The sequence below is a fragment of the Sipha flava genome, unplaced genomic scaffold (assembly GCF_003268045.1).
Source record: "Sipha flava isolate LNK unplaced genomic scaffold, YSA_version1 194_pilon_pilon, whole genome shotgun sequence".
In the NCBI taxonomy this organism is placed as follows: domain Eukaryota; kingdom Metazoa; phylum Arthropoda; class Insecta; order Hemiptera; family Aphididae; genus Sipha; species Sipha flava.
Window position 1 is genome coordinate 1,231,174 of NW_020272758.1, and position 21,611 is coordinate 1,252,784.

The 21,611-nt window shown below is 25.8% G+C and overlaps 1 protein-coding gene across 2 annotated transcripts in view; it reads left to right on the plus strand.

The window, feature by feature from the left end:
• The window catches only part of LOC112681662 (B-cell receptor CD22-like), a 356,479-nt gene that overhangs the window by 226,774 nt on the left and 108,094 nt on the right, over positions 1–21,611 (plus strand). For both annotated transcript variants that reach the window (XM_025551937.1, XM_025551938.1), the window contains 2 exons: positions 13,661–13,864; positions 18,370–18,515. In XM_025551937.1, the coding sequence (XP_025407722.1) occupies positions 13,661–13,864; positions 18,370–18,515 (350 nt within the window). The remainder of the gene's footprint in view (positions 1–13,660; positions 13,865–18,369; positions 18,516–21,611) is intronic.

Here is a 21,611-nt window from a genome sequence, read left to right on the forward strand (position 1 = left end):
TTTTTTTTCCAACAGTATTGTTTATCTATCTTGTTAGGTGCTTAAGAGTTATTAAGACTAATAGAGTACTTAAGAGTAATTAAGAGTTAAGCTATTAAGAGTTATTATCGATTATGACCGTTATGGGTATTGTTAAATTGAGATATCATTCCGTTTTGACTTCTGGTTTTTACCGTTGTGTTTGATAAATTGCACAGTAGCAGTAAATTGAACAAATATTTAAACAGTAATAAGTCGCAAACGGATTACTGAAATGAAATTCTGTAAACGTTAAAATTATTTTTTTCAGTATGTTTATACATTTTCGTTATCAAAAATAGGTATTGCCATTTGAAAATCAAAAGTTGATAATGTCTTATCAAATAAGGGAGGAAGTTAAAATTATTAAAATTGTAACATAGTGTAAAATAATAAAACATAGAAAGTTTAAAAAAAAAAATTATTTTAAAATTCCTAATACTTTCCTAGATATTAACTGGTTCACGATAAAAAAATCACCCTGTATATATATATATATATATATAAAGTCCCATTAAAAATGTATATTTATAAAATAATAAATATATATCTAATGAACGAGATAGAATGAGATATAAAGGGATAGAATTAAATAAAAATAAATAAAAAATAAAGAGTAGCAAATAAATTTTTAACTTAATTCATTTTTTTTAATTTACACTTCATTTTAAAACTGACTTATTTGATCTATATAATATGTACTTATTTATTTAATGTAATATATTTATTTTATGGATTTTATATAGCATGTTATAAGTTATTTAAGCTGACTAATCTAAAATAATAAATTAAAATGTAAGTCTTAACGTTTAATATATTTAAACTACATATACATTCCAGTCCAAAGTCCGTTGGACAGTATCTCGCACTTGCTGTGACGCTCAATAAATAATTTTAATAAATAACATTGATACACAAGTTTAACGACTTCAGGAGTAATAATAATAATAATAATATTAATACTGATGATGATCATAATAATAATAATAATAATAATAATAATAATAATAATAATAATAATAATTGCTTGTACGGTACCAAGATTGCCGTAAATAGTAAAAATACACAACTAATGAATTACATTTATCAAATGAAAATGCACAAGGAGCGTGCAAATGCCCGTACTTGGGACGGTTTAAGGTCGTTTGGTTGCGTCCATGCGACTATGATGACACGTACAACGACCACTAATACGGTTCGATGTACTGTGGACGGCTTATGAGCTGCTAGTCCGAAACATAACCTTGTAACGTGTATTCTCGAGCAAATAGACGTCAACGATGACAACTGTCGAGTACGCGGCGTTAAACACGAGTGAAAACTGAAACGAACACTTGGAAGGTTCGTACGCCTAGAACAAAACGCGTCCGGACGACCCTTAGATTTACGACACACGGAGTGGAGTCCCCCGGGGTACCGATTGTAACCCTTTTGATCTTGCACCTGATGGGGAGAGGGATGTTCTAGAACATTCGATATCACCTAAATAGCATTTGGATTGCCAGCCTATCGGTTTTGGTTATTGTGGTGCGGTAAATAAGTGCGTATATTGTACAATGTATAATCAAATTTGTATCAGAACAATGCTAGTCTTTGGTTGGTGTTTTTGTATATATAATCAGCCAGAGTATATTTCATTTATGGTATGGATTGATTTTTTTCTTATAGAAATAATTTTACAAACGAAATTATTTTGTTGCATACGTGTCGGATGAAAAAATATCACAAATCAAATTTGTGTGGACGCTTAAAAACACGTTACACATTGAATTTAACAATATTTTTCGAAAAAAATTTTACAAAATTCTTGATATTTTCTAAATAAAGAATACATTTTTTTTTAAATAACTGAATTAAAAATAATTTTAAATCTGTTTCTTTGTATTCTTAATAAAAACAATTTTATTAAAGAAAATTTTGTGAAAGAATACAATTTATTGATAAAATAAAATAAAATAAATATTAAATTACAAAACAAGTTGTTCAATCTCATATAAAAAAGAAAAAAAAAATGTGTAACCTAATTATAAAACTTATCTTTGTATTTAATCACTTAAACTCATATCCTGTTTGTAACTAATGGCCTTTGTTGTTGATGTTATTTTTTTGAGTTCAAAAAAAAAAAAAAAAAAAAAAAAAAATATGAAATTAAACAAGGAAATCGAAAACATAATTTTTTAATGAATATGTCGAATAATTAAGAACAGTGTGATATACTATATAATCTTAAAATATGTAATGTTACAATTTATTTATTATTATTTTTCATAATATTACAATATTTTATACTTTATAATAAATATGTACCTATTGAAATACTATAACTTATTTTGACTCATTATAAACTTATAAACATGTTATGATTATTTTGAAAATGTAAAAATTATTTTGAAGTTTAAAAATTAAATGTTTGTATATTTCTACACATTTAATTAAAAAAATGCTTAGTTTAATATCAAAGCTACCATATTTTAACAAAGGAAAATTATTAATTGAAATATTTCCATATAACTGAAAGTAGAAAATCAATTGATAAGTTTGAAAAGACCTTTAAAATGTTTTCAATGAAATATCTGTTTATTTAGAGTTTTATTTTCATTTATTGTTTTGAGTTTATTCTCAGATTCCCATAATAAACTATATAATCTAAATTAAGTGTTGGAAAATAACTATATATTACAAAACATATGTTATGTAAAAATTATAATACGAATGATTATGAAATGATTGAAATTCATAAAATTTAATAAATTATAAATTACACTCTTTAGATATGTCAATCAGTTATATCATCCATGCCAAAATAATTATTATATTTATGGTTAAAATTAGATGTTTGTTTACTAGTGAAAAATTATAAATATGAGTTTCAAATTGTAATTCAAATATGTAATCAAAGAATAGTTTGATTATATCGACTAATGATCGACCTGGTTTGATTAAAATCGATATTTTGAATGTTGTATAAAATATTATAAAAGTAAAATATCATTGTATACTGTTTATAATTTTTTAGATGACTGCAGATCACCATTACATAGGGAATATTTATAAGGGTTGTGCTAATTTCATTTCAAACTAACAATTAATGAAGGCCAATTAGTATAAAATAAATGACTTGTTTAAACTTCACATTTAAAAATGGATATTTTATCATCCAGTTACATATTTTGAGGTCATCTGCTTTCAACCCTTGTGTCGTGCACACGTTGCTTTCAATTTAATGTAGTATTTTTGTCTGGATTATTTTGTTTTATATTTGTTAAATTCAATTAAAAAAAATTAAACACGAGAGAAAAAGAAGATATAGAAAAATACCTAGAGAGGAAAGAGAAAAAGAGAGCGATGTGGATATTTGATGGGCCAAAAAAGAGTGGGTGGAACAAGTGGTTAAAAAATGTCTAGAGCTTAAACGGAAAAAATATTTTACGCATATAAATGAAAATTATATCAAATATATATATAGTCGATTCCCACGCGTATTTAACGTTGAACGTTTGTTTTGTATATTGACGCCATAAGCACCAGTACAGTTCTCAGTTATATCCATTGAAAAAACGGACCACTTAGCTGACTATTTATTATGGGGCAAACACTACGCACACCAGTGCGATATTATTAACGTTTTGCGGACAGATAGACATCTTAATCGATCCCAAAGCGCAAATTTGAAGAAAAAAAAACCCATTACATGCCAAAATATATTGCACACGCTACTTTAAAGGTTTACTATGATATACAAGTCTTTGCATTTATATTAAAAATATACTTCCCATATAAATGTCTTCTAATGACCGATCAATTAATGTATAGTTACCTTTTAACTTCGGGTAGTTAGCGCCGATTTAATGAATGTTGGTAGTGCTTTAAAATTGCAAGAGAAACAAAATCTATCAATAGCATGAATATTTAATTTTAGTAAATAATCACTTTTTAATCATAAAATAGATTGCACAAGGGCTAATATTAATATATACATACATTTTTATATATAATTATTTTTATTTTAGTTACTATTATTATGAATTTATATACTTACGTTGTACTCCGCATATTGTTGTAAAATTACAAAAAGATTTTTGGTTGAAATTTTTTTTAATGTCACCTATCTCAAAAATGTCTTTAAACTTTATAAAATACATTTATTAAATCAAAAGTATTATCTTATTTAAACTATTATTATTTTGTCTGAACTTTTAAATATTACAATGGCGAATGTTAAGACATTTTATTTTAAAACTAAAACGAAATAATCGATAAGAACAAATAAGAATTGTACACAAGGCTTCGTTAAACTTCCTTGAATTATTTATTTATTTATTTATTTATTTTTATAACATTTTACTTAAAGTGATTTAAAATAAATATAAAATATCTTATGTATTTAAAAAAAATCCGCTTCAAAACTAATGCAACGCACATATATATTTTTTTATTAATCCCGTGAAATTGGCTATGTCTGTGGAAAGAAATTACAAAAAAAAAAAATGTTTATTTAATTGTACACTGTCATTAATAAATGTTAGTGTCTCTATTGATTTATGGTAAAAAATTCATTTATATATCTAAAATATTTCGTTAATTTATGATTTTATTAAACTCCTTTTTACCATAATGCTTTTATTTTTAAATATACTCTCTTTATACAATCAATTTATTTTTATTTTCAATTCTATTTTGTGTGATAAGAAATCAAATATATCATTTTTTCATGTTTCAGTTATTTGTAATATAATTCTTACTACTTTATGTAAATATTTATTGAAATGCAAACGCTAATTAAGCTTAGTGAATTTATTGAAGAATTCAAATCAATCATAAGCCCTCGGATTTTTATCCTTACCACTCTTATCTCAACCCTTATTACTGAAAAAAATGTCATATAATAACATGATTTCAAATCCATTCCTCATCCTAACATGAAATTCAAATAGTCTAACTAACCATAAAGACGAGTTATTAGCTATTCTACAAAACAACAGAATAGATATTGCATTATGTTCCAAAACTTATTGCACTCATTTTTTATATATAAACCTACCAGGCTTCAATATTTTTAAAACCCATCAACCACATGGTACAACTCACGTAGAGGTTGCAATTACAAGAAATTAAATATTCTTAATTATACGTATATTAAAATATTATGTATTCTTAATTAAATTAAATATTCTATTTCTTACCTCCATATCAAACAAATTATTTTCAGGATTGTGGGATATCTTTGGTACTTAACAATATCCCCATAAATATTTACGCAGTATATATCCCTCCACGTCACTCAATCACCCCAATTTATTATGAACTCTTGTTTAGTACTCTTGATCATACATTTATAATTGAACGTGACATAAATGCTAAAAATCCACTATTGGTCAGTAAAACAAATAATGATTGTTGTTTGAATGTAATGAATGTTTAAAAATCTTATTTTGAAACATCTTATTCCAGTCATTGAGTCAAATAATCAAAATTACCAATTCAGTTTTCACACGAATCACAGCACTATTTACCAAATTAATCGATTAGTTGACATACTGATTGAAAAAAAAAAAAAAAGCTCAAGTGGATTTTTATATATGGCTTGAGCCTTTAATAAAATATGGCACCCAAGCCTCCTTTTTAAACTAAAAACCATTTTCCGACCTTACTATTTTATTTTATTTAATTTATACATTGAGCACAGACATTTTATTGTACAGGCAGAGTCAGTTTTATCAGAAATAAGTCTTATCTACGCTGAAGTTCCTCAAAGTATTGTAACAGCCCCCCTTTTAACTAACTTATACACCTCAGATCAGCCCACAACTAATCACTTAATCACAGGAGATTTTGCTGATGATAAAGCCATTTAGCTTTTCACTCAGAACCCGAAATAGCATCCAACTTTATTAAATTACATTTAAACCTATTACAAACCTAGTACAAGGATTGAGGAATCAAGATAAACGAATCAAAAACATCTCATTACATTTTCATACTAAGATCAAGAAAATCTCCAACCATCTATCTTAATAATCTTCCTATTCTCCCACAAAATATATCCGCTACTTAGATCTCCATCTGGATCGACGATTGACCTTGACCCTCCACCAAGAAAAAAGTATTATTTTTATAATTAAATTTTCAATAATATTAACGGCATTAAAAAACTATTTGTGAAAATTTTTCTACACTTACAATAAAGTTAGAATTGCACAAGAATGAAACTGATTCAAATGTATTTGTAGTTTACCACAGTTATATATTGAATAAATATGTACATAGAGTTTCAGATCATTAGTGAAAATTTAAATTAAAAATTTTTAAAATTGCTGTCTTTCATAAATAATTATAATAGGAAATGTGATTAATTTCCACTATTAGAGACTACAAATGTAAGAAAAATATTAGATGATATAGAATTAACTATTTTAATTTCATTGATATCGATTAAACAGATATGAACTAAAAAGTTAGAAAAGTAAGATTTTTTTCAGAAATATTGTCTGTTTGCATTCTTTATTTTTTTTTTTCGAAACACTGTTAAATATTCTTTTATACTAGAATATTACATCTTAAATCGTGGGCCACAACTCCTAAGGAAACATTTGTGTATAATGAGAGGGAGACATGAATTATTTATACACCCTATGTAATTCCCTATTATTTTAACGATTTTTATAGGAAATTTGTCTGTATCTTAAATCTTATAGAGCAATAATAATTTCATATTAAATTAAAGATGCCACATCATAATAAAAATTGAAAAACACTGTACAAAAAGATTAATATTAAAAAAAAATAATATTAAACCAATAATTTAAAACAACGACAAGCCTATGATCAACATTTAAATCAAAACACATATTCAAATATCAATATAAATGTAAAAATTATACTAATTTTTTTATTTCAACGCTCCATAAAATACAAAACAATTGGTCGATTTTGCATTATTTTAATATAAAAACATAAAAACTCCGAACAGATTATAATTGAATGATCTACATCTTGAAAAAATAAAAATCGATTCACTTTTATTATCCTAAAAGCGTTTAAAATGTTGTCATTGTAAAACAAATACGAGTAGCTTCCATTCTGTACAAAAATTTAAAAAAATAAAAGCTTGTCTCCTTCGTTTGAAAAACTAATAACCAAACTTTTCAGTTCTTAAGTGTTATAATTGAATATAATTTTACTTTATTATGCGTGTAAATGAAAATATTTTCAATGTTGGAAAAACAAACTTTTCGGGGTAAATACGAAGAAAAAACTCATAATAAATAAATTATAAACTTGTTCAATAAATATAGTATATGAAATATGAAAGATTTAAAAATATAAATTAAAAAGTTTAATTATAATATTTATACTTATTATTTAAAAATTTTTCCATATGATTTTAAATTAAAAAAATTTAGATTTTTGAAAATGTTATTGGTTTTGTCAATTTTATAAATCTTTCGGTCGTTTATCATTTATTGAAACATTTCATCGTAGGTACACATCTATTCGTTCATAATACATTATTTTTAAGATATTAGTTTAAAAACTTACGTATGTGACAAATATTATAAATTATAAAATTATTATTATATTATTATTATTTATTTTAAATTATAAATTGGTTGAATACGATATCATTTTGAAAGTAATAAATTGTATATTCGTTGTATAAGTTACTTCTTCTCTGATGTCACAAAGCACATAAGTATATAGAAATTTATATTGAACCCTTTGAAAACATAACAGATATTTCTTATACCAATAAAATTAAAATAGGAGTTCATATTATTAAATTTAAAAAAAATATGTATACTTGCGTACAGAAAAACAGAATATTTTTGAATGATGAAATAAAATATTGTTTAAAAAGAGAAAAAAAGAATTTTGTTCGTTTTAAAAAAACATACCCTTTGAAAGATTTAAATGTCTTATTTATAAAGAAATAACTTAAAATTCTTATGAATTCGTCTACTTGTATTTTTTCTTTACAAGTTCATAGGATAAGAATTATCTATAAAAGAATTAATTAATATTTTACATTAATGGCTTCCTTACAGATGTACATATAAATATAATGCATCTTTATGACTATATAAATATAAAAATACTCGTTGCATAATTTTAAAATAAAAAAAAAAAACATTTAGATTAGGCAGTCAACAAATCAAGCACCATTTAAAGTTGCTCTTTGTTTTGTACAGTAATAATATATAGTAAAATGAGATTAGATTTCAATATATATATATATATATTAACTAATATTAACTTATAACTGTGTGCATTAAAATATTTCTATATAAACTAGTAAATGATAATTTGCACGCAAATATCATTATTTGAAAAAATAACTTCATAAAAATTTAACAATTTCGTGACCACAGATAACATTTTTCCGTTTTGCTAACATACATTCTATACTTTTCATGATTTCAAAAATTTGTTTTTCGTTTAATTTCATTTTAAAGTAAAAATAAAAGCTACTATACTTTAAGTTATTGGTGTTTACAAATAAAATTAATTGATGTCATTGTAAAACTTTAATTTAAAATTCAGAATTCTCATAAAATAAATTGGTTAAGTAGTTATAGATAATCGAATTATGATATAGTTTAGGGACTTTTTAGTATATTAACCGTGGCATTTATTAAATGTACTATTAGCTTTGTAAATAGTACTTATTAAATATATTTTTATAGTAGAGTGTATTATATTTAATAGAATTATTATTTATTACTGTCGTAACAAATGAGTTAATTGCACAATTATTTGTTTATTTAATATCACAAATTTTAGGTTGAATCGGTTTCCTTCAATACGTTTTTTATTAACGAATAACTATAATTCTGATTTCAATTATATTACTTCCCTTAACGTGCGGATAGTGAAATTTAACATTTTATACAAAATTGTATTAAAGATGTTGACTATTATAAATCATTGGAACATATTTCTGAACTTTTAATTCCGATCACAAAATTTTTCGTGTATTGAATAAATAATATTCTTTTTGTATATTTTTTTAAGACCCATAGTTAATTAGAAATATATGATAAAAGCGATTAAAAAAAAAAAAAAAAAAATTGCCTTACAATTGTAATGTATTGCATGTAATTACATGCAGTACGCTCAGAAACGATCATTATTAAGCTATCAAGCTCAATACCGTATGCTGGTAAACATATTTTGATAAGATGTTTATTTTTTTCGTTTAATTTAGGTAATCGATTTTTGATTACTATTAACATTTAATTTCGAACCCTTTTTTACAAGCTTATATTGTTTTACAATAACTTCCTTCATGTTGTTTTTTCCATTTTATTTCAATCATAATTTATTTATTACTTTATTTTATCAAAAATACAGTGTATTTTATAGTCCTTTTTACTGATATTAATTTTTTTCTCTTCGTTATTTATTTATACATCATTCTACTTGTGTATTATTTCATAGTATAAAATTATTAATTTAACGAACATACTTCAATATTCTCATATTGATTTTTTTTTTTAAGATTTAATAATATAAACGCTTTTTGCTATCAAAAATGTAGCAATTATTAATGTAGAAATATTTCTAATTAAAACATAAATGTTTTTTCACATTTTTTGATTTACTCTTAAAACATATATTTTAATTGGTGAACATACAGAAAATTTAAAAAAGTTTTTGTTTTTATTGCGTTTAGTATTATCTAAAAACGTTTTATTAAATGTTAATCATTTACGTTTTGTATGCAAACCAAACGAAACCAACATTTGATTTTTAATCAAATTTTCGATTATTTCATCGCATTGATAAATTGTTTTAGATTTCTCAACGATAAATTTTGCAAATTGCTGAAAAAAAAAATAAAAATAATACTATACCAACCGTTGATGTATAAACAAAATTATCGTCAACACGGTGAGAATATATTATTAGTATATTATTAGAAGAGAGAAAAATAAAAATAAATCTTTTCGATTATAATTTTATCGTATATCGTGTTTGTGTGTTTGTTTTCACGAAAATCAGTTGCAGTTCCGGTGACAATTATGGTACACCGTTTCGGCAGCAACTTTACATCTCGATCGAGTTGTTGTTCCATCATCAACGTCCAAATACTTGGGTCAGCATTGTATAATTTAAGCACTCGTGATGCTCTCCAGATTGATAAAGCCATCGTTCCTCACGTCCTTGCTCCTGTTTCATACTTCATACCGCAGTTTTAACGTGGTGTCGACTTTTGACCTTTACGTGTACCACGTATCCGCCAACCGACCACTGATCGGTTGTAATTCCTTCCCCGCAGTTCTCCGTCTCGCCTCGGCGGTACGTGTGAGTCCACGTGCCGCACTATGACCTTAAGCATTTCCGTGCATACGATCCCTATAATGTCTGCGATCGGAGTCTACTGCAAATTAACAATCTCCGACCGTAACACGATGTGTTCCCGAACCGTGTCGACCCTTCCTTTCGAAATCTCGTATGCAATGCACTCTTGTGATGGACGTCGGTTAATCAAAATGTTATCTCAACAACAAAAGCTCGCTAATCGTACTAATATCTCTTTCCACCGTGCACTTATTAAAATGCCCGAAGTTTTGACAGAACAAAATTAAATTATCAGCTCGGGTATACAGCTCTGCGTGCGGAACACCCCTGTGATTATTTCAGGCACGGTATAATAACAACAATAATAATAGTAATAATAATCATTATTATTATTATTATTTTTATTTTAATACAAACCCTGCGAATCCATATTTCCGTTTAGTTATGACAGACCGTCGAAATTGTTACTATACACGCGCACGCAATAAACCCAATATCAGTGATGAAAAACAGTCACTGTAGTTAGGTAAGTAGTTGTTAAACTGCTAACCGTGATTATAATGTGTTAAAAAAAATATGAAAATAATAATAATAATAATAATATTAAAACAAAAGGTTTTAAATTCTGATTTCTTTTTCGCTTTGCATCACCGAAGAGTATTATACGTTGAACCATTTATCTTTCATTTTATACGGTGAAAAAATGTGTCGAAAGATTTTATGGCGATAAAAATTGTCCGGTGGAGCGGAGCAGATTAAGAAAAAAAAAATGTTTATATCACCTGTCCGAATAAATTGCTCTTAATTTATAAAGAGCAGGAGGTCCAAGCTAAATATCCAATTTCTAGGGTCTATTCGAGATTGAACTTCATTGGCTTCTCTTTTCATTTTCTGTTACCTGCCTTCAACTATCTCACTCTTACTTTATACTTTTGTCGTTATTATTCACCGATTTATCTACCCTGTCGAAACATAATCGGTGGCAACAGCTGAGACACATGGTACCGTAATCTTCACCATTAGAAAAAAAAAGGTTTACTTCACTTTTCCAATATTCTACCAAATACCGAACTAAATATCTGCCGATTCAATAGCCATTTCATTAATTTCATCCCATTCTCAGATCGTTCAGTGGTTAATCTTATTCAAGTTAGATTTATATATTATTTATATTTATTTAATTAGTATAATAGTTTATTATTAACATTAACTATAGCTATGGCATTTGGTTTGTTAACGATTAATTATATGTAATTTAAAGATTATCAATGAAAGTATTGTTGTTTTTGTAAATAATATATTATTTATACAATAATGATACAATAATAAAATAAATAATAAATTATCACTGTTACGATGAAAAAAATGGTCATTTTGTATTATCGACGTCGGTGTACCGATATTGCCTATATATAAGTGCCGTAATAATATTATTCGTATTGGTTTTATGGTTTCTTTTTTTTTTTTTTTTTTATTTCTTTTTATATATTATTATGTATTTTTCTCCATTATTATTATGAAGCAAAAAATGTTTAATATTGTTTAAAAAATATTTTTAAATCTAATATTTAACAACAAGCATGCTACTCGTATGGGAAGTTTCGAACTTCTCAGTTCCCCATTCTCTACAATTAGACATTTATAATTATAGTTAATAAACGTTCTTAAATGTATAAATTCATTAAATAATACATTTATTTACTTGAATATTAGTTATGCTACATGATATATTAACATTTAAAAAAAATATATTATTCAAGAGAATGGTAAAAATGTTAAGAATGCAATAATATTATATAACTGGGTACATAGAGTAACATTTGCACATACAAATATTATCATAAAATGTATCTTAAGCTTTGGTAGGAAGAATTATCTGGAGTATTTAAAAATAAAGAAAGGGTAGTTTAGATTCATGTCCGTGGGTAGATTAATCACTGGAAAAAAACGAAATACATAGACTTCGAATGGTTATCGAAAGCTTTGAGCAGATATCAATTTTAAAATATAGACTTAAAAATGCATTTAGTTAGATATTGGCAAGAAATATTTGGTATATTATGTAGTTTTGTCATATTTATTATATTTAATAAAAATGTAACCTTTTTTTTGTTTTTAGTTATTTATATTATGTATCATTTTATTAAAATAATTTAATGCATACAATATATTTGGACTAATAAAAGAGATGAAACATAAAATCAAGTATTTTTAAATATGATTTTAATTAAATTCAAAACAAAATAATTCAATTAGAAAAGTTTTAATCTTTCTTGTGATTATGTACTATCAAACGACAACAGATTTTTTTTTTACTGTTCATACCATATATCTTTGATTACAAATAGATACAATTATATTTTTTATTTTAAATATTTTATACGCAGTCATTTACAAAAACTTTAATTAATTGTAACTTTTAAATTAAATACCTTGGTGGTTGTTGTGGTTTATTCATTCAACTATTTATTATAGTTATACAAATAATTTTATATCATACTCGTAGCGCTACTTAGCATGAAAATGAGTACCTCCGTCAAATAGTTCTATATCAATAACGCCATTGTTTTTAAATATATTTGAAAATTACAAGAACTTTAATGATTAAAAAAAATAGGTAAAAAGACAAAGAACAATAAAAGGTGTATTATACTTTTCTTCGAATCTACAAATTATTTGTTATAAACATTCATTAAAAAATGCATGATGGATTTTCGATGTTCATAAAGAAACTCATTTAATCTAGATTTTAAATAAGTATTTAGAATAATACAACAATAATAAATTCGAATCACAACAATTGTATTGTTCATTTTGTTTACTTTACCTTTTTTTTTTAGTTTTGAAAATACGTATTATTTAATGAATCATAAACCATTATTCGTTTTTAAAAGGTCTTATGAATAAGTATTTCTAGTTAAAATGTATAACATATTTATCATTGTACTATTTTTGCATTAAGTATGAAATCTTAACCGTAGATATCAATCTTCAATATTATATTAAATAGAACGATTTTACTCTTTACGTGCTCAATCTGAATTAGATATGCTATAGAGCATCTGAGTTCAGAAATATCCATAAATGCACATTTACAAATTTTCACACATCAGACCTATCCACATAGTACACGATATACTATTCGTTTTCAATTAGGGTCATTAATCATGATGTATAAGTCCGATTTTTAATAATAATAATAATAATTATTTTTCAATTGAATTACTGATTATTAAATATTTTGTACAGATAATGCAAGAATATGAAATATATTGTTAATATTTTCTCATAATTGATTCGTTTGAAAAATTATTTTTCATATTTACTTTTCCTCTTTTAGGAAATCCTCCACCACGGGTATTGTGGCTCAAGAATGATAAAGTAGTTGACGAAAAGTGTGAACACAATGATGGTGACGTGATCGAAAACAGGTTGCATTGGCCGGCTGTCAGCCGTAACGATTTCAACTCGGTATTCACATGTCAGGCTGCCAATACCAAGCTCATGGATCCGCGACAAGCATCCGTCATGTTGGACCTCAGATGTGAGTATACCTATTCACGAACAGTTTTAAAAATAAAGCACAAAAGATTTTTCGTTCGCGAATTTCTTTACATCTTTTGTCGGTGGTTAATTAAAACTCGACCAATATATATTTCTAAAATACCGGTGGCTTATATCGCCGAAAGCAACCAAAAGTGTTGGTAGAGTCGTCGATCCAAACGTCTTAATTGGATGTCAGAATTAAGCAAGAAGGAAAAGAAAGCGCAAAAGAAAAAAAACGAACTTTATTACCCTTTCGTGAATCCATTATCTTTATTATTGTCCCTTTATTTATTTCTTTCTCTACCTTTTTTTGATCATTTTGACCCACATTTTACGTAACACTACCATATAATTACTATTCGTAATTGTGTGTACACGGGAAAAAAATTCGGATCCTTGATGAAAAATTGAATGTAAAAATAAAAGGAAGTAGTGTTTTTTTTTTTCTAAACTATTACAACAAAGCGTTATTTAGAACAATGTCCTCTGGTGTTAAAGAAATTTTTTACGCCCTCTCCGTTCGACGCATGTCTGATTATTTTACCATCATCACTGACTGTTCAAACCGTAACAAAGGGTGCGCGAAAATTCATCAGGTATAGAAAAAAAAAATCATATATATAATACACATTTTCGTTCTCTCGGGAGTGATCTCCTTAACTGTATAACACTCCTTTAGAATCAAAAGATGTTTTTTTTTCTATTAACAAGTGAGCTATAAATTAACTTACATGATGACAAATGACAATCAAGATTCGTTTACTCTATTAATTGTACTCTCATAGTTATCTCACGTTTTTGATATGAATGCGACAAAGTGTTCTATATTGGATTGAATAATTTTTAATGATTCATCGACTTAGTAATATTATTTTTTGCTATCGAGATCCAAACGGGTTACTGACGTGGAATTAGTTACTAACCGAGTGTGTAGGAACTTACTAATTATACTCGCAACTAGTTTTCTAGGTTTTTAATGTATATTAATTTGCGTAGAATTAATCTCCTGCCGTGGAGCACCAATTTATTAACGTGGGAAAAAGAATAAGACTTTTTGATGTTGACAATAAAAGAGACAGAATAATTAAAGCACGTATTTATAATTCACATTTGAATAAATTTACTGTATGATGTGATAGTAATAAAATAGTATTCCTTGTATTATTTTTACTTTGCAGAAGGTACAGCTAAACACGCCGTTATCAAATTAAAAAAAAATTTAAATAAATATTATTCACACACACACTAGGATTTTTATTTATTTTCTATTACTTTTAGCTTCAAAAAAATCGTGTACCGTACGTTTTTATAAACAACCAAAATACTTTTATAGTTCCAATCATTTTTATTATTGCCTACAGTTTACTTTAATATGTTAACCTAATTTAATCTTTAAAATTGTATATTCTCAGTATGCGTTTATATCAATTTTGTTTGAACTTACGAAATTTATTTATACTTCTAGAATGTTATTATACTGTGTAATAATAGTGATTAAGTTTGTTCAATAACAGTGGTAGGATAAAAAATGACAATTAATGTGTGCATATTTAGATAAATTATCACTGTTATTAATTTTCAACATGAAAATAAAAAAAAAAAATGTATAGTCTAGGTGTAATATAATACGTATAACTGTTAACAATTACATTACTATTGATGTTAAAATTATTGCACGATAATCGAGCGGGAAAATTTCGAATGTTGTATTTTAATCAAAATAGGTTGTATACATTTCCTTTGCGATTAATTAATGAACGTATACATTTATAAATATGTATAAATTATAATATACATATGCTCAGATTGGTGATTTTGTTACTACGTATATTCACGTAAACATACATTAGGTAACTAGTTAATATTCATTAAAAGCAATGAAATAGAGTATATTGTACGTATTTACGTATGTACATATGCGTGTGTGCAGTTATTATAATTATTATTATTGTAATATAATGCTGTCAAGAGACTTAACGCCACTCAAATTATTCTATCTTACTATGGCGATTAATGACTTTTGAGACCGTATAAAATATAAAACTGACATCGCTATCCTATACATAAAATAATATAATTTTATGTTGTTTTTTGTTAATTATGTTCCTTATAAACATGATCAATAAAATTATAAGGATAATCGAACGTTATCTTAACGCTTCTGTTTAAAATTGTATTTTATGCAATAGAAAACGTAGCACTATGTAATAAAAAATTTCAAAGCATAGAGAAAAAAATAATTAAATACTACCAATTATAGAGCTAGAAAAAAACTTTGTAATTTGACGCAAAACTGTTAACATTTTATGATTTCCACATAGAGAATTACTTTTATTTTTCTAAAAGTTCTCTGTAATCAACTCCACAAATAATTACATCGACCTTCACTATATACAGTAGTAAATACTATATTATCGATGTTTACACTCGCAGTATCACAATCGATGATTATTTTTAGCAACTTAAATATGTTCTATAAAGTGCAAATTCTGTAATGTGGGAATAACTCAAATGCTCATTTACCTTAATTGATTTTTTCAGTATTAAAAAGTAAAAAATTTAAAATAAAACTACGCTATAAATTTATTCATTAAATAAATCTTCCCACAAAATACAGTTGAACATCATTTCGCTTATAAAATGTAACAAACAAACACTTTTATTCTATTTACGGAACGTTATTCACTATAAGTAAATACTGCCCACTGGGTTTCATACAAATTTCTAACTGAGATATATAGTACACTAAAAATAATATATTATAACTTAGTTGAAATTTATTGGGTCCTGTATGTAAAAATATAATAATAACATGTTTATTTTTATTTTCTTATTATTTCTACTGTTTCATCTTAAGGGCTGAAAACCGACATGTTTAGTAAAACGACATAAAAATATAAGATATTCGTATAAATATATTGATATATTTATTATACCAGTAAAAATATAGTTATATTAATATAATAATGGAGTTAATATTGTCTTGTTATATTGTTCCTTTTTATGTAATCCTTAACACTTCAATCAAACGTTTAAAAGAGGGACCTTTGAATGAAAAACCAATTGTAATATTTAGAAACCAAATATACAAATATAAACAATGATTGTGATTGTGAATACATTTTTAAACTACTATATAATCCTGTTTTTAAAAATTATAAAATTAAAGTTGAGCGTGTCGAATTAAATTGTGTATTGTTTGAACAAAAAAAAAACAAATAAGATAATCAAGATTATTATTTGAAATATAGTTCACATTTTGGTCGCAAATTACTAATAAATTCGGAAACAAAACTCCTACACATACAATACACATGCCCATACGCACATACACTCAGACAAATACATAATACGTATATAATATACACATGCGTACGTGTGTATTTGAAAATTTTATTTTCCGTATTTGTGAAATTGTGAAAAAAATGGTTTAGGTGGAAATTCTTAATTCGGCAATTAGTTTAAATACTTAAGTTTCTATATTATTTAATACTACCTATACGAACGTACGGCTTTCATAACCAGATTTATTATTTATGGAAAACTGATATCTCCATATCTCATGGGAAAAATGATTTCCATTAAAACATTCAAAGTAATATTTTTCACTTTGGTTCCTGAATTTTCAAAATAGAAAAATTTTAATCCCCAAGCGTGCTAATATTTATTTATATTTATATATACGTTTACCAAATAGCATACAGACGTGTAGACAGATCCTACGGGAAAAATTATTCTTTTTATCAAACACCATATAAATATATTTCATATACATGTATATATATTTACGTATCCAGTCATAATAATATTTTTTTTGTCGAATTATCAATCAATATTTTTTATTTATTCATTTCATATTTCATATTTATCGCCGATTTGAATTGGACAATATTATTTTGCACAAACAAAATATAAATAAATTTCATTAAATTAAATTAAATCAATTTTTTGATAAATAATTTGAATGCACGCTAGGAACTCGGTAAAATAATGTGAGCAAGAGTAGGTATTTTATTTTCCTAATTTTTTTATAGATTCAAATAAACTTGTTATTCCACGGGAACAAAACAAGATCACGGTTGATGTTCAAAAGGTTAAACATATTAAAATATAATTTATGATGTGATATCAAGCATAGCAGTTTTTCAATCAAAACACATACAAAAATAGTTTAATAACCCTATTGACTGTGTATTATACTTAATATTTGAAAATTTTTCACAAAATACATCTTATATACACTTATTACGCAATTTATGTTTAACTATTTAATAGGTTCGTTTAAAATGTGTTTGAATTTCTGTATATTACTATATATTTCATACAATTTCATTTTTTTTTTTTTTAAATTGTTAATTTTATTTTTTATTACAATTTAATTTATATTTTTAAATGCCTTGTATATTGATTTCTTTCAAGGTTATCTTTGTAATTGTAACCGTTCGTTAAACTACTAATTAAATAAAACAATTAAAATTGCTGTATAATATTTTTAAATTGCAGTGGCACCGCTTACAGTAACATTTTCTGTCGTGGATGAAATCCTGGTAGCTGATCGGAGATATGATGTACTTTGCCATTCGGCTGGATCAAGACCACCGGCGTCAATCACTTGGTATAGAAATGATAAAAAACTCCCAAAAATGAAGGTAAGTTACATTTTAAACTCTATTAATGGTATGTGTTCATTATATTATGAGCAGTATTCATAATATGGCAAGCTGTATACATAAAGTTGTAAAATTATGGCAGTTACTGAGGTACTCTATTAATACCGAAGAAAATGAGAGTGTTTCTTTCGAAATCAATATAGATTAATTTTAAACCAACTATTTACAATTTGATTTAAGTTATTAAAACATTATTCCAAGAACTGAATTTAATCACATGTATAAAATGTCTTTTTGATCCTGAATGATTATGATTTTGATTATTTTCTATTAAGCTCCGTCACCCGTCAATCAATATTAAAATATAAATTTAGTTTTCAACAATACTACGAGTTCAATCACAAATTAAACGTGAGCATCAACTAAACCACCATGTATGTTACAATTATATTTGTTTATGTGGATATATGTAGGCATGGAAAAATACGTAATAGTTAAATATACAATATATTAAAAGATACGTCAGTCGGGTTATTATTTGAATACCCATTCATGGTATTTTGAATTTATTTTTATGATTTATAATTAAATGTATACAGTCAAATATAATAACATATCAAATCGAAATTCATCGAATTCCAATTAAGTTTTAATTTGCAAACGATTTGAAGGTTTTAATAAAACAAAGTATATTAATATTCACCAATGATATATTTCATATTCAGAATACAAATAGTTTTGCGAACAATAATTTATTGGTTTACAAAAGTGAATCGAATGTTTTATATAAATAGTATATAGCCAAGTTGGGCGTTAACGAATTAAAAAGTTATAGTTAAGTTAAAAAGTTAATTTCGTATTAAGTTAAATTTTCGATTTTCATCTAATTCACTATAAACTTACTAAATGTATTTTTAATTAAATAATTACTTTTTCATTTTAAGAAATAAATTGAGTTAATTTATTTTGTTTTTCATTTCACTATTTTATTCTATTTTGATTTCATGCCAAAATATATTTATCCTGAATTGATTAAAGTTAAAAATATTAAATTTTTCCAATCACTCTGTAATCTAAAGTAACACCCTATGTATCAGAAAATATTTTATGATAAATAGGTTTTATGTTGTTAATTTTATTTATTTACCTATAACAAATATCGAGTAACAATAATAATAGACTTATAAGAGTAGCTATATGGTATATTATTGTTGTCGACGATCAACGATATGTGACATCGTAATTTCGAAAAAAAATATATACCTACACTAAAATCTAAGTAGATGTTTAATTTTTTTCAATTATATCTTATTCCTTAATGTCTTTCAATCTCAAGATATTTAGTCATGTGTTTTTCTTAGAAACGAAAAACTCCAATGAAATATATACTGTTTAAAGGACTATAGTAAATCATTTAGTTTTACGTGGTTAAAAAATAACGTTAACGTTGTATAAAAAGTTAAAAAAAAAAAATGTGTATTCACTTTTAACTTAACTCAGTTAACCAAAACTTAACTTTTAATTTATAAATTTTTCTTATTGATACATATTAACTTAACTTGAGTTAAAAAAGTCTATTTACGGGAGTTTTGCACATTCGCATTTATTTAGCTGTTATCATCGTTTATGTTATTTGTAAATGTAATATGATATTAAACTTATATACTTCGGTCTTGTATATGCACTGAAATTTGCTATTGTTATTTTATTTTCCAATCGTCAAAACTGTGGTCTTAATTATGGTATCAACGCTATCTCTAATTTTTCCGTAGTGATTTAATTTGGAAGATACATTTTTACATTACAAAACATCCGGTGGTCGAAAGTTAATAAATTGACATGAATTCAATTCGCATAAAATAAATAGCTGGACCTTGATTAAAGTTAATCATGTTGCTAGAACTGCTCTAAACCATAATTGGGTTATTCTCATGTTAATTATGTAATATTTAATTCCTTTTTTTTATAAAAAAAATTATAACAGTGGCTAAGAGTAGTAATATTCAAGTCTCAGCGAACACTCTATTAGTTATATTTACATCTTATGTTGGTGTACTGGTGTTGTCATATATGTTGTGTTTATTAAAATGCATGATGAAAATTTAACGATACGGATAGCATTAAAGATAACGTAAATAAAATTGGTCATTTATAGTTATACAAATTAAAACAATAGTAGATTTATAAAATAAAATGCGTCATAAATGTCTTGCATCTATTATACATAACTTTCGTCGAAGTATTTTCTTATCAAATGATGATATAATTGTATTACAAAACGCGTCGATTTGGCATTCGTCGAAATATCGATTCGCCAAAATTGCACGCATCGAATTAACCACGTCCATTTGACTCGGGTTGAAATTACGCACATTCAGTAATTTCTAAGCTATTGGACACGTTTGATGTGATGCCAGTAATAATATCATTATAAGCATTATAAAACATTGATTTTTTATAAACATAAGCACATCGCATGCTCTCATTATTTCAGGTGATTTAAAAAAAAAGTATTTCAAATAAATTTTTTTTCGGAAATTGCAATTTCGCCTAACCCATGAACGAATTTAAAGTAAACGTATTACACATTATGCTATTGCTCTGTTTGTGAACTTCAAATATCCTAGGAATATTTAATTTTAAATGCAAATTTCGAACATTATTCCGAATTCGATTCCAAAGTTAATGTACTTCGTTTAGAAGTGATTCTAAAGTAAATTATTTAATAATTCAAATTATGACATAAAATCATAACGCTATAAATCGCTGTTTGTAACATTCTCCCTCGAGATAAAGTATCGATCCAAATCCCTCTCTTTCTCTCCTTTTTTTCTTTCTCTCTCAATTTTTATATATCTTAAAAACGATCTTCGTTGCCTTATTTATGTGTATTCCTTCATATAAATCCTCATCTAATAGCCACGGGACAACCACTTTGATTGCATCATTATACGATGAGACGATTCACTTCTTGGGGCAACAGTTTAGTGTTTTCACCGTGCGTCAAAACCACTCTAGCGTGGCGTGGTTCGGTAAGGCGCGGTTCTTGTTAAACGGAAAACGCTTAAAACGTAAACATAAGTGCCATGTGATTTCTGTATATGGTATATTATACAAAATTTCTGTGCCCGGTCA